The 15,603-nt window shown below is 38.4% G+C and overlaps 1 protein-coding gene across 2 annotated transcripts in view; it reads right to left on the reverse strand.

The window, feature by feature from the left end:
* Window positions 1-4,820: 4,820 nt before the first annotated feature.
* The window catches only part of DLG5 (discs large MAGUK scaffold protein 5), a 95,270-nt gene continuing 84,487 nt past the window's right edge, over window positions 4,821-15,603 (reverse strand). For both annotated transcript variants that reach the window (XM_071748263.1, XM_071748264.1), the window contains 9 exons: window positions 15,074-15,257; window positions 14,046-14,194; window positions 13,572-13,742; window positions 12,520-12,716; window positions 11,654-11,797; window positions 11,325-11,452; window positions 10,426-10,535; window positions 8,492-8,601; window positions 4,821-6,721 (listed from right to left, as the gene is read on the reverse strand). In XM_071748263.1, the coding sequence (XP_071604364.1) occupies window positions 6,618-6,721; window positions 8,492-8,601; window positions 10,426-10,535; window positions 11,325-11,452; window positions 11,654-11,797; window positions 12,520-12,716; window positions 13,572-13,742; window positions 14,046-14,194; window positions 15,074-15,257 (1,297 nt within the window). In that variant the 3' untranslated portion in view covers window positions 4,821-6,617. The remainder of the gene's footprint in view (window positions 6,722-8,491; window positions 8,602-10,425; window positions 10,536-11,324; window positions 11,453-11,653; window positions 11,798-12,519; window positions 12,717-13,571; window positions 13,743-14,045; window positions 14,195-15,073; window positions 15,258-15,603) is intronic.

Here is a 15,603-nt window from a genome sequence, read left to right on the forward strand (position 1 = left end):
TCATTTTTGTACTGGCCAGAACAACATATCAGGAAAAGAAAACTATAATCTCACACAGCAGAAATACATACAGCTTTCTTCAATTGTTCTGTTCTGCATCATCTGTTAATCCCCCCAAAAAATTAGAGTGATGAGCAACTATATATAGCACAACACTTTCTTTGAGTAGCTGGCTTGAGACATCTTTTAAAGTATCCCTTCTTTTTCAAAAATTACTGAACATTTTCCTTAAATTGGGAATACCAAGGTAAAATAATAGGCTCCCCTTTGCTGAAACAATGTTTCATATTTCAGTGTTTCTCAAATATTTCATTCCAATTTTTCTACATTTTCTAGATACAATCTTCAGGCTCAAAAAACCTTTTTAACCTAGGTCTATTAGAAACTAAACACAAGGCCAAAAATAATTGAAAACCAGAAGAACACCAGGGTATTTTTACGTAACCCATCAGCTTCATTCTAACCAATTTTGCCATTTTTCTGTTTGATATTCACCATCAAACCACATAGTGGTCATTTACTTACCTGCAGTAACTCTGATTTTTAGGAAGTGTTCATGGTAATGGGTAGTATTTGCAGAATTAGGGTTTTTTTAAACCAAAAAAACCAACCAAGTTAAAAAAAATAACACAGAGAAAGCACAGGAATATATATATATATATATATATATATATATACACACATAAATATATATATATATATTCAAAGGGGAATCCAACACTGATCTTTTTTCCACTGAGCAAAGTGACTCAGTGGGTTATGGTGGAACAAATCCTTATTTCAACAAAAATTTGATAAGTAGCAGGGAGTACCAAAAAGTCATAAAAACCCAAACCACTGAAATAGATCAGGCTTACATCTGGAATACTTGAAAATTGCCTTTGGATTAAAGACATCATTCAATAATTTAATGGAAAAATAACAACCCATCTCTGATTCACAGGGCGAGATAAGATTATCTACAGGGAGTTCCTAACTCTGACACAGACTCTTCCTCTTTGCTCCAATAAATTTCATTGTCCTGTGCTAGGAACACGTGTTTAATGCCTGAAAAGCAACATTTCCATTTTTTTCACATGGTAGTCAACTTCTGACTCTTCAAAGTAACTTCATTTAATCTAGAAAAAGTGCAGAGAAGAAGTAGCGGGAATGAAGAATCTAAATTTAGGATTCTTAAGAGTTAAGTCTATTTTCACAAGAAAAAGTATTAAGGTGCCACAGATTTATTTGGTCTGGACATCAGATGATTTCTAAAAAGAAAAGTTTGGATTTCCAAAGCCTCATTATCAGAGTACTGAGAGCAAGGAAAAAAATTGCTTTGAAACTCTGACTTAATTATTTCATATAAGGATTTCTGAATAGCTCTTGCAGGTTAAGAGCCCAGAAAAGGACTTTAAGGGCCCATGACTTCCAACTTCCAACACAGGTTTGTCACTGCTCTTGTTCTTTTCATTCCTTTGTGTCTTTAGATTGCCTACATCTTGAGTGGCTACCAACAGAGAGGGTGTAAAATAAAAACTGGGCTTTAGTGCAAGAGTAAGGTGGGAAAGCAATGAGAAATATGGCTCCTTCTGATGTCTTCCAGCATTTCAGACATCTTTTGATAAACTGACTTCTTAGAAGTTGAGTAACATGCTAAGTTACCACAGAAAAGGTTACAATTAGAATAATGATAGTTTTTCCAGTGAAGGTCAAACCATTTGTGGATCTCTAATTTGTAGCTGGTTGTCTGAGCTACACCTCTGCCTGTCTTACCAGTGCTGTGTTATCACAGAAGCAGAATGCTGCAGAGGAAAATCTAAATTAATTCCATGATTAAAGCCTTTGTAAGCCAGCAGAGTCATAAAATCCTAAGGCAGGTGTGTGGAATTTCTCCAAGCATCTTCTGTTGCTTACCAAGTAGGTTCTTTCAGAAATGTACTGCTGGGAACACAGTGAGGCATCACTTAAAAACTGCAGCCATGGGATCCTTGCTCAAACATCAGCTGCAACTGGAGGCTGCTGAAGGCTGGAGTGGATCAGCCCCTGCTGCTCAGGAGATCATCAACAGTTTGTATAACAAGCAATAGAATCAAATTAGTAATTAATACCCAACCACATTCTCTGCCTTAAGAAACAAAAGACTTGGCAGGGATGTTCCCACAGACTGTAGAATTAAATAAGAGGGCACGGAAGAGAAAGATTATGTTGCTTCAACAATGGGAAAAAAAAAAATCTGAGTTGAGATGGGCAGTGACACAAGTGAAGCATGAAGCTATGAAATCAGGAAGCAGGAAGGCTGCCCTGGATGGGAGACATACCTTGAAGGGAAATTTATCTGCCATCAGTAGCCAGACTGCGAAGCAAAGGCAAACTAAAGCTGAGAATTAAAAGAAGGAGCAGCTTGTGATGTCCCCATGATCCATTCTCACATAAAGCAGAAGCTCAGTCCTATTCTGAGAAAAACTTCCTGGTCCAGTTGCCAAAACTCCAGGACTGTGTATGGTGACAGAGCAGAAAGGCAACAACTGAAAGGAAAAATGTGACAGCAATTGCTGATCTGAAAGCCCAGAGAGGCACAGAACTGCCAGTATGGAGCCAGGACTGGGAGCACCTCACCAGGGTTCACCCATGCAAAGACTGAAGCACTATGGAGCATCCCATGGAGGAGCAGAGCTAAGCAGAAGCCACTGAAGCCCCACAGTATCTTTACTCCATGCATCTCTTTATTCCATCACCTCTCCTGCAGGACAGCAGAGCCCTGTCAGCATCAGATAGGAATTCAAATGCCTTCTGGAATTCAAATCTTCCAGCTCTAAGGGAAACTCTGCCATCCAAGGCCAGGAGGAAGGGTAGAAATTTTTTTTTTTTTTTTTTTTTTTTTTTTTTTACAACCACTTGAATTAGTTTGCAGCTGTAAAAACAGTCACTCTGACACGAAATATGTGGTACCACCCTGAAAAATTAATTCTAAATAATTGAACAGCAAATCAGTCAGAGCAGGTCTCACCAGCTCCCACTGTAATTGCAGCTATTAAATGCACATTTTTTACTGCAGCACAAGGCAGACTTATAAAAGCCTGAGTATTCTTTGAATGTTAGAAACACATTGGCAGCCAGAAGCTCTGCAAGGCCACAGAGTTCAGCCAACCCCAGGTATAAACAATCCACATTTGCCACCATGGGATCAACCTTAAGGGTTGCTGAGGACATGCAGCTTCTGTCACCACCCTGGAATTCAGCTCCCTGTGTTTTTTTTTTTCCTTCAGTAACTGCAATTACTCACCTTTGCATCACAAACCTACTTATTATTAGGATGATGTGAGCAATTGTTAGCACTCTCTAATCCCATCTTCACATCAAAGACCAAGTTTTTAATGTCTTACTTTAGGATCCTGTGGCTGACTTCATGGAAATTATCTTTTTAAAATGCTATAAACAAACAGTTATTTCCATCACAAACTTACAACTGGATGTAGACCCCTTGCATAGAAAAAAGGCAATGCAAATATAAGTGAAGTTTTATCAAGAAACAGATTGTTTGGGTTGGTTGGTTTTTTTTTCCAGGCTTCTGAAAGTCATGTTTTGCTAGACTTGTTTCCAATTTTGGAGACATCAGTGTATTTATTGTTAACCATCCAGCACCTGTGTAATTCTGGATTTTGCCAAACACCCTGAAGTTTAGGTCAGTGTGAACAGAATTTAAAGGTTTGAAAGCAAGTAGATGTTTGTCAGTGTATTATCAAACATAGATACATGGGCTGCAGTACCCTCAGACATTTTATCAGTTTAGCTAAGGAGAAATAAAGGTAAAAGATGCTGCTTTCTAACTCCTTACCTGCAGCCAAATGTGCTGTATGGTTGTTTATGAGCATGAGACTGAAATTTTCAGCCTTTTCTTGTCTAGCTATATTAGTTTTGAACTCTTTTTTAAAGTACCCACAGACCTATATTTTTTATTTAAACACCTGGACAAAGATGCCCTTTGGAATGATGGCCAGCTCCAGTTCCAGTGGGTAGTGTTATAAAACAAAATGGTGTAAAAGGAAACTCTTCATCTGAGCTAAAGGAATTTTTTTGGGGTTTAATAAAGACTTTGGTTCTACTCACGTGTGATCAGCAGACATGCAAAGCAGGGCTTTTACTGACCTGACAAAACCTGCTTTTTCTCATTTTTTCCTCTTTTCCTCTCCTAGAAGACAGAACTTCCACCTTATTTGCTTTCCTTTAAAAAAACCACCATGGTTCTGTCTTCTGACTGAAGGCTATTTCTAGGTATGCAGATTGCAAGAAGACTGATCCTCTACCAATCTGATTCAGATGCTGCTTGGCACCTGAAAATAAAGCAACTGATGAAGCAGGAAAGTTAAAATACAACAATGACCTTCCCTAAGTTTTCAGATAATGAATAGAAGAGGCTACTCAGGCTGAAGGGTAAAAACTGAGGCACAGAATCCTACAATGTGCCTTCAAGCTGATGCTTCACATTTTTCCTATGAGGTTCTCCCTGGTTTGCAGTGACACCACTGAAAATAACACTGATAGGTTCATTCTCCACTTCATCCATTTAATTCCATTTGCTTAAAATTCCTTCACACTGCTGGGCCAGAATGTTTCTAATACATTAACACAAACCAACAGTTCACTTCTTGGGTCCTGAACTTTTCCAACATCTTTGGTATTTATGGAGGGGTAAAAACACAAGAGCTGAACTTGATCCCTTCAAGGTGGTCTTCTTGAACCTCTACACACATCAATTTTTGGCAGAAAATAAAACTTTGTATGAGGACTCCACAACATTAGAGTCAAGAACATTAGCTACAAGTCCTTTTACACACAAGTCAAGTTTTAGAAATTGACCTTTATTTAGTAATCAGTTTCTTTAACTTTTTTTTTCCTTTTGATACAAAGTGACATTTTTATTTAGTACAGAAAATCCATGTCAGAACAGTACCTGTCTGTTTCCGTTGTACCATTGGAGTCTACTCTGACCTCAAGCTATGAAAAACAAAGAAAAAATGAGATAAACAAAAAACAACTGCTGTCCCTCACCATGAGAACTACTTGGACTAGTAATTCACCCATAACATTTGCCTATTTTTAAATTTATATATATACACAGTATTATAATAGTATGGTATAATACTATATAAAATACTATATATATATATTTATAGGTATTATAGTTCAAAACACTCTATATAGTATATAACTACATAAATACTACATAAAGCATTTTGAACTATAAAATAGTATCTGTAAAACAGGACTTAAAATTTAGGACCAGATCTTTCTTTGACGAACTGTGCAAGAATAATCCCTTTTTTTTTAATTTTTTTTTTTTTTTTAATTAAAAAAGCTGCAAACAGAAGCAAAACTACAGCTTGTAGTGTAAAACTAGAAACCCTACCCCATGAAATGTCAGCAACAGTGATGGAGAAGCAGTTCTACTCGCAGGACATTTTGATACCAATTAAAATACAGTACCCAAGAAACATGGCACAAGAGACAGGAGAGACAGGTACAAAACCTGTGTTAGGAACACAGAATCAGAAGTGCAAAAAAACCAAAAAGGGAACTGATACAATGGAGTTTGGTACAATAGGTAAATGGGTTTTGCAACCAAAACTAAAGGCTCGCTTATTTTATTTGACAGTGAAAACGCTCAACAATTTAGTACCTTTCTACAGGCTTTTAATCAAAGCCCTAAAAGTGGGGCTGCTCTTAAATAAAACCAATCTATGTGAATGCTACACACTGAAGTACAAAGCTTAAGGATTACCCTGCAAAATTGCACCGACGGAAGCTTTCTGTATTTACAGTCTCTACAAGGGACAGAACACAGCACGCCAGGCCTGGCTTCTCACTCCTTCCCCACCACTCAACCCAGGCCCAACAACCAAAAATTATTATTTTTCAACACACGTGATGCTCAGATACATCATGACATTTAAATAGTAAATTCATGCAGAAGACAAGGGAGCTTTGACAGACAAGCAGTGAGAGGAGACAAACAGTGGTCTGCCCTGTAGAGGAGTGTACTTCCTTCTGAGCTTACTCCCAAGAAGTACCAGTTCCATCCCACGTTACCACCTGGTTGTCCAGTCAACAACATCCTCAGAACTGGTGGAAACTGGAACTAAAGAGTTCACATGGCACACAAACCGTTGGCTCATCTTTGGAAATTCCACTCCTTTTTGGAGAGTTACCTCATTAAGTGAAAGGACACAGAGCTTAAAAACAAAATAAAACAAAACAAAACAAACCCACCAAAACGAAAGACATTCAAGTAAACAGCAACAACCAAATACTTTGAAAAGGTTTTTTGTAAACGTGTTGTTCTACAGGGTTTTGCAGCATTGTTCAACTCTTTTCTCGTGGCCATGCACACGGAGGTCACCACCCCTGGGGAGAACCTCTCCCGTGGAGACATAGGATGTAGGAGACAAGTTTGGGGAAGTGATCCACCCCTTCCCACATCCCTCACCAGGTCCTTTGAGTGTTCAGTGTTATCGTGCCCCTTTCATGAAGCAGAAACCACTTATGGAGATCTTTACAGACAGAAAAGGACAGAGCCCGTTGGATAGAGAGTTAGTTGGTTATTTACATCTGCAAAGGAATTTCACAGCCAAGGGGAGCTACAGGGGGCCAGCTGGGATCCACAGGACTTTGTTTTGTTCTTGATCAACAGTTGTCATAATCTGAGTGCAAATGCTTGAAAGGGCTCCTCCCTGGACAATGCCTGGAGAAAAAAAGAAACCACACAGATCCCAATGAGACTGGAAGAAGCAGTGAGGACTAACTGCAAAGCCTTCTGCCTTTTCCTGCAAAGTGTGTGTTCAAGAGGTGAGAACTCATCTGCCCAATGCAGGATTTGCCAGGTGCATGACTATTAAAATGAGGAAAAGAATAAACAGGGCAAAGAGGTCAAGCATTCAATACACAGTTTCTCCTGCTGGCTCTTAAAGCAGTCCAGGGGAGTCACAGAACTGATGGCTATAATCAACTAAGACAACTGTTTTCTTAGAAGCCTCCAAGTACTATTTTCAGAGGCATCAGGTGGCAAAGTTTAAGTCTAAAGATGGTCAGAACCTGCTATAATAAACCTCCTCTCTTCAGCATGTGGTGGTAAGAGCTTTATATTTACGTGGTAATATACACAGAGACTATAGTTGTAGCAACTGGGCACTATTTACAAATATTAGAAGTAAATTATGAGGCAGCTCACAGATCACTGAACTAAATAAAACAGAGCAGTGGTTGCTCCTCCAATTCTTATTGTCAACTGCACTTTAGGACTCAAGGAACAAAAGGCCAGCAGCAAGATACTCCTTGAAAATCAATTCAAAAGATTAAAAAAAAAAATCAATTCAACATTCAATTCAAAAGAAAAAAAACCACCTTGCATTCTGCCCTTGCAAAACATCAGTTATAAAAAGTCAAATGCCAGCAGCAACATGGGAGAGGAGAAGGTATCAGCTTTTACACTTAACAAGTGAGGAACTTTATGACTTGAGAAATATGGCAGCAAAGCCTCTGGCCTCAGCTGCCACCAGTGCTGGAAAAATAGAAAGCTTTATAAGGCTTATTCTATTTTTGAAAGAAGAATTTGATCTCATGTAAATGATGACTTGACCCTGCAGTGGATCCTATGGTTAAGGATGCCAGGTGAGTTTGGATACAGAACACTGCAACTCACAGGATCCACCAAACGTGACAAAGAGCAGTGAGCAAAGGGACTCAGGTCACACACTGCTCACACCTCAGGATAAAAAGCCAACTGGAAAGAGTCTTTAGTCAAAAAAGGTACTTCATGAAACTGCTACAAAGCTCAGGTGGGTCACATAACTTCACAAGGAAGCTGCCATGTCCAAAAAGCCAATACAAAGCTTATTTCATACACTGTATTTTAATTCCAATAAGCTGAAGTGTCAATAGTTTGGACACCAGCTCAGTCTTAATTAAACTCCAAGATTCATATATTACACTTCATGATATCCAAAAGGCCTCTGCAGTTAAATTTAATTGCTCCAAATTACAATGTGTGCTCAGGAAACCTCTGTCGATTTTTTTCTTTCTTCTCTTAAAATTTGCCTCAAAAATCACTCAAATTTATACCATAGGGTTGGGGTTTTTTGTTGGTTTGTTTAGGTTGATTTTTGCAATCATGAACCAACTTACATTCCTGACATGGTATAAAACAGACAACATGGTTCCAAACCACCTTGACCATACTTTCAGTGCTACTGGCTTGTAATAAAGCATTTTCAGAGTATCTTCAGTTGTTAAGATTCATAACATGCTGAAACAAAAATGCATGAAGGCAGGGGTTGGGATTTATATTAACAATTTTACTCTCCCAGTAAAATAAAGCACCAGAGCATGAATTTGGCAGAATGGATAAAGCAACAAAATCAAAAGGACTCTTTGCAGGGACACAGAATCTTGAATTACAATATAAATGGATCAAATTGCCACGGTGTTCCTAGTGAAATTTTGATTAAATACTGACCTGTAAAGTATTTGCTATACTCTTGTTCTATTTTTTGAGCTGTCTCAAACTGTTCTTTGGAATGTTTTTGTGTGACTTTGTCCCTCAGGAAGATTGGGTCTTTTTGCTCTCTGCAAAAAAAAAAAAAAAAAAAAAAAAAAAAAAGAAAGAAAAAAAGAAAGAAAAAAAGACAAACCGTGAAGAAGAGTAAATTTCCTCTTTTTAAAGGATTTGAAATCATTCCCTCCACTAGTGTGAAAGGCTAATTAATTTGCAAACATAATCCCATGCATAGAGTGCCATCTACTGTGTTTCAGCAGTATCACCATAGACATCACAATCATTTCAATGCTAACAAATTTATTTGCTCTCAGACCAAGAGAGTATTCCTTTAAAATCTCAGACACTGGGAAGGGGTTGAGGAAGAAACAATATCATTTTTCTAGCTCCTGTGAATCAGATCATTTTTCCATATACATTCAACTATGCCCTACACAAAGCTGGGCTCAAAAGTACTGCTCTTCCAAAGGCCTGAAATATTAAAAGCCCTGAACAAAACTAATATTTCTTTTCTGTGTCATCCTTATATCTGACACATTTTTGGGATGGCTGTTTCTCTATGATACAAGCTGTTGGAAGTAAAGGAAGAGAAAATATCAAGCAATACAAAATGGTAGAAATGAAATTTAAAAAAAAAAAAAAATCCAATCAAGGCTTGCAACACACTTCAGATCTCACTTGGGGTCCCCAGTGGGGGATTCTCTCTTCAAGGAAGCAGATTTTATGCTCAACTACTGTGTTTACGTAGATAGGTACTGAAACAATATGAGCAGAACTTCTTACAGCAGTGAGAAAAGCAGCACAATTTTATTTTACAAATAATAAAAAAATATCACTACTAAACTAACTTAGAGCTGCTGTGTAGCATTTCAGAGAAAGCCAACAGAGCCTTTGCTGTATTAAAAGGCTGCTCAAGAAAAAAAATTGCTGCTACTAACAGACAGAGACAATATTTCACTGCATCTGATTCTAATGACTGCTGGAAATCCTGCTTGTCTGGTTCAATTGCTGACACTTTCCAAAACAACAAAAAGAAACAGCTGTAATGGTCACCATCCTCTCCCCAAAGGGGCTCAAGATATGACACTTCCATTTATCATTTCAAGCCCATGATCCTACAGTGGTAATGAAATAAAAGCATATTGCTTTAGGTCTTGCTTCTACCTGGAAGTGGTGACACTTCTTTAACAAAGAGGCATCAAATTTACCTACAGAGCAAGTCTTCAGCTTTCAAAATGAAGGTAGCACAAGGGTAAGATCTCTCACCAAGACTATTTCTTAATGCTTAAGTTGGGAGGTGATGTCACTTCTTGCCAAACCCATCTATCAAAAGGTGTGAAACTTTCCCCAAATATTAGGGGAGGGACTGGTGTAGCTCTGTTCTCTTCCTGGCTACATTGAAGCAGGAAAATCCCAATTACTGAACAAGTTTGGCCCAAGAGGACCACAGCCTTTATAACACTCCATGGCACAATGGGGCTTCCCTGGATGTTTTCAGTGGAGGATGGAGGTGGGGAAGCTGAGGTTTAGGAATCAGCTGGCACTGCATCCACATGCTTGGCCCTACTGAAGATAAAGAGCAGCTCTTTGTCCCAGTCACCACATCATCCTCATGCACACCTTACAATTTAACACCCAGGTGTGCAGGAAAATCCCAAGTGCCTCCTGCACACACACATTTTGGTCTCCATTATTTTATTTCTTTGAAAGATTCACTCGATCGCCATGCAACCAAAATGAAGTTCACACCATTTACCCCACAGCTCTTTTTATGAGGATTAATCTCCACGTTTTCAAGAGATTTAAGGTGACGAGGATGAAAGAAACAATCCAGGCAACAACCTCATTTTAAACTACAACAAACATCCCTGAACTAGACCCCTCAGCAGACTTACTTGATTTGTTTAGCATTTTTGTAGCGAATAAAAATGACAATAGGGTAGATATGAACACTGTGGAGCCGCTCGATGGCATGAGGAGCGATGTCAAGCAGACAATGACAGTCCTAAGATCAAATGTAAATGCAAAACACTCATTCAGTTAAAGAGCACAAGCACACATGCAAATCCCCCATTTCTTCCCCTGCTTAAATCACACCAACCCGACAGAATTTTGCTACATGTTCAGCATCTTGGGGCTAAGGAGCACTCGGCCCCCAAAGAATTTCTAACCAAAGACAGATGGTGAAAAACTGCAAGAAATTCCATTCAAAGTACCAAAAAGCAGGCATTGGTACAAATAAAACTATTTGAAGAACAAAATGAAAGCTCAGATTGAAGTCTACGCAATACTTATTCTCCAAATTTTAATATTCCCATTCATTTTCTCTTTCAGAAATCATAACCAAAGGCAAGGATTAAAGTAGCAAGACTCTGTGTGGTTGGACAGAAAACTATAAGCAATGCACAGGTTTTAATTAACAGCTGCCTCCAGGATTATTATGATGTTTATGTTCTACATGACTGCATTAAATGGAATAGTTAAATATCTCAATCCTAGTTTGAGTGGTGTAGCAAGGAGGAATCTACAGAATCTAAGAAATTATTTCTCAATTTATTTACAAATAGTGTAAAATAAAACAAACATTCCTAGTTTCTACAAAAGTGAACTTGCATCAAATAATCTTTAAAAAGTTTTATGCCAAAGGGAGGTAACTTTTATTTTACTCAGCAGCCTGGGGGACGATTCTCTGACTGCCTTAAAGGAGGATGAGGCTAACATCATTTCCACCCCCCAGCATACTCTGACCTTACACAGCAAACTGGATCAAGACTTCCAGCATTGAGTAACTCACCTTCTCTGTTATCTCTTTTATTGAAGCTACAGTTGTCACATCAAAGTGCCCACTCCTTCTTTTATAATCAATAAAGAGGCAATCCTTCACACCCCGTTCAATGGCTTGTTGGGAAGCTTTCATTACCTCTGTTTCACACAATCAGAAGAGAACCCAGATCATTACTACTCCCCATAGCACCAAACACAGCTACCACAAAAATATCTTCTAATTATTTAGGTTTGGTTTTTTTTTTTTCCCCACGCTTGTGCTACCATTTAATTCACTTCTCTAGATGCTACTACCACCTATTCCAAGCAAGAATGAGCTGGTTACCTTTGCCTACTTACCAAGAGGACACCTGCAGAATTTTCCTGGGGATTCCTTGACCAACATATCTTTCACAGCATCAAGTAAAGGTCCTAGGATAAGGACAGGCCTAGGAGAGGTACAGTCCACTTTCTGTACACGCTGATATGCCAGGCTTGAGGAATCTAGACACACAAAACATTTACTTATAAAAACAGAAGTTATTTTCCTGGTATTCCTCAGATAAGCAGAAGCACCCCAACAGTATTTATGAAAACAATTCCTTTGCAACAGGTAAAGGCCTTGACAAGTATAAAAAGCCCTCACTAGCCACAATTGCTTTTTTTTCCACTTCACAGCTTCAAATAGACATTTTCCTAATTGAACCTGGAGTTTCTCCCACCCTCACCCAAGCTTTAAAACCATTTATTAATATTTTTTCCTAAAATTTTAAACAAGATATGATATTTGGTTTCTCTGCTCTGGTTTGTTGGGGAAAACAAGCACTGTAACTGACATGATTTTTTAAGAAATAGAAGTGCAAATTTTTAAATGGTTTCCAGGACTTCTGGCTAGACTAAGCAACGTGGACAGAAACTGAATAGTTCAAAGGAAGATTAAAACCCCCCATCAAAACTCAATCTCTCTCTGCAAATGAAACATTAATCCTAACAGCTTGAGGAATGAACTACCAAAAGAAGAAAAAAAAACAAAAAACCACACAGCAAACTGAAACACTTTCTTCATACAAATTATTATTAAAATAACATATGAGATGGGACATTTGATCACCATTTCTATTCAGACCAAGCAGAACACAACATCATTTGTTGTGTCACGGTGCAGCTGTTTAAAAATGAAAGAGAAGGAATGGCAACCCCCTTCCAAGTATAACAAAAGTACTTGCCATCCAAGAAAGGAATTGAGTCTGTACTGATTGTATCAAGAGCCAATAAATCCTTTCCATCTTTGGAACCACTTCTCTTGTGTTTATGCTTCCTTCTGAAGAATGATCTCCGTGCTGCTGCTGACAAGGTCTTAGATGAGCTGTTTTCATCTTTAGCCTCAGACATGCTGTGTCTCCTGTAGAATTCCTGATCCATCCTAGAATGAAACAGGCTTACTGGTTGGAATTTAAACATAGCTTTTTTAACATTTTTTTTTAAATTTATTTTTACAAAGACTGCTGCTTCTGGAATATATTGGAAATATATTTTATTGAAAGGCCTTATCCCAAGTATCTTCATCACAAACAGTGATAACAGTTTCACTGTATGAGTTTTATTTTGTGTGAGGATAAATATTTAGGCCCCATAACACATGTAAAATGTAGCTGGTTTTGCTATCCATCCACCAGTAACAAGTACCAATGATGTGTATGGATCTGTGTTGTACTTCCACACACTCCATGTAGTGTTGTCCCACTGTCAGGATGAATTCTGTGTCATGACAGTTTGGGAAAACTATTAGAACAGATGGAAACCAAAAAAATTATCTTAAAATGGAAAAAAAAATATTTTAATCACTAAAGTGACAATATAAATATGTAGTTATATTATAACCATATATATTACAGTTATAACAATATAAATAAGTAGTTACTGCATGTTCCTCTTAACTGCTCCCCCAACATGATGAGATTCTGGTGGATACAAAATCTTAGAATAATGTTGCTATTTCCAGACAACTAAAACCACTGATGCTTCCCCAGAATCACTGTGATAACTGTGGATTAAAGGGTAACCTGACCTTTGTTATTTAATTCTATACCTTACCATTTGGTAGAATTAAAAACAACTTAATTGAGCACTGCATTCAATTCCACGTTAGTAAAACCTGCCCTAAAATGACATATCTATGACTTAATATCTTCCAGAAAGAAGCAAATCTTTGTTACCACATCTCACTAGTCAGACATTTAAGTACTACAAGGTAACTTCTGTCCCTGGGGTCACTTACATGTATTTACTTGGAATTTGTCCTCTTTCCAGCTTCTGGGCATTCTCATCCAGCTGCCAAGCCATCCAGCAACCAAAGTTTCCCTGGGGCAGGGTGTCATCCACATACAAGATGTCATCCTTCTTAAAGCTTAAATCCTGTTCCACCTCTGCCAGACGGTCATAAAGTGCTCTGGAAAGGGAGGCAGAAATTCCAACTATTTCCATCAGCTCAAGGAAAGAAGGTGTGTACTTTTTTGGAAATAAATTAACAGATTAGTGGCATAACCCACATTTCAAGAGCACACAAGTTTACACTGAAAGGTGAAGACTTACTGTGCTATAGATAATGTACTCAGTCCCAGAGACTACCTGGGACTAGCTCTGAGTTTTAAAAATGTTGTAAAACTGATGTAATCTCCATATTATCCTAATATGGATGGCATATTGGAATAATGGCATCCTTATGCTGCCATTTCCAGTCCCATTCAAATACCTGATATAGAATCCATCTCCAGGAAGCTCTTTTATCTTATTGAACTCTTCTATTCTGTATTGAGTCTTTATTTTGATGTTCTCTCCAGGCTTTAACATCTCAAGGTAAGCTTCCTCAGCTGTTTTATTTCGCATATCAATGGACCCATACTGCAAAACACAGAAGCCCTTAGGTGTGAAATTCTATCTTAATAGGTAACAGACTGAGAGGAGTTTGAAAAAGGTACTAAAATTAGCTTGTTTTTCCCACTGGCAGGTTCCATATAGATGTAAATCTTTCCAACTACTCTAGTACAGTTTGCACCTTAAAATGGATAGCAGGAGATTTAGACAGGGGAGTAATTAAAAAAAAAAAAAAAAGAAACCTAAGTGAACACAGCCAAGATGCACCATGAGAGAGAGTCTGCTCTTTAAATAGCTTTGAAAGGGAAAACATATTTTTATGGAAGGTAAGTGGTCTGAGAGAAGTTAGAACCACAATTACAAAGCAAAATCTCCACCTGGGTACTGGAGGAGTAATGGGAGAGTCTGAGTGCTCAGTCTCAATGCCCAGTTCTAGCTGCAAAGCTCATCAACACATATGTATTTGTCAACTTCACAGGACTGCCAAGTTGATAAATATTCTCATTTCAGCTATAGAAAGCAGAGTCACAGACATATTGCATGCTTTCCCTAAGCTTCTGATTAGAATTTCATAGAGATAAGATCAATATTGTTCTGTTTTGCAATCTTTCACACCCTTGCCTTTCTTCTGTGCACAGCAACTGGATTCAAAGCTTCCTATTCAGATAAAGAGAGTAGGTCTGGGCTCCCAAGGAGAGATGCATTACTCCTCCAAACTTCTGGGTTATTTGGGCAGCCCCCCAGCTCCCCATCACCCAGCTCTTCAGATGTCACAGTCAGAATCTCACCATTCCCACCCCATTTTTGTGGCAGATTACCAGGACATCCCCCATTGTGAGACAGCATGATTCTTTCTGCAGCTCTCTTTATACCCCCTCAGCCATTTGATCAGACTTCCTACCTTACCTCAAGTATCATGTCACCCAAGATGAGCCCATCAGGCCCTTTAGCTGGGCTGTCATCATCCACATCCGAGACAAATATTCCATACAGGTTTCCACCACAGATCTGGATCCCAAGATCCACTTGGGATTTTTTGACAACAACAGTCCTAGGTTCAGGGGTCCTTTTGTTGGTGTCCACAGGGCCCCTTTGGACAGAGAGGAATAACACAGGGACTTCTGTTTAAAAACTTGCATCGATTACAATCAGCAAGCCACCTGATTAATACATATTTATATCATTATTTTTCAATAATAGATCACCTGCAGATACAGTCTTATGAGACAAACATCCTGTTCCTTGCAGACCTTAATTTTGTAGCAAATTTTCCTCACTCCTTGCACACCTCCTCTACCAAAAGGAGTCAGGTACTTTTATCCTCAGGTTCACTTCTCTGCTGACTTATTTCAACCAGATCCACAGAAGTACATTTCTTTTTTCTCAGTACCCTCCACGCTCACCCTATTAATTTTTTTTTTACCTTAAGGAAAAAA

This window comes from Heliangelus exortis, chromosome 7, assembly GCF_036169615.1.
Source record: "Heliangelus exortis chromosome 7, bHelExo1.hap1, whole genome shotgun sequence".
Lineage (NCBI taxonomy): Eukaryota > Metazoa > Chordata > Aves > Apodiformes > Trochilidae > Heliangelus > Heliangelus exortis.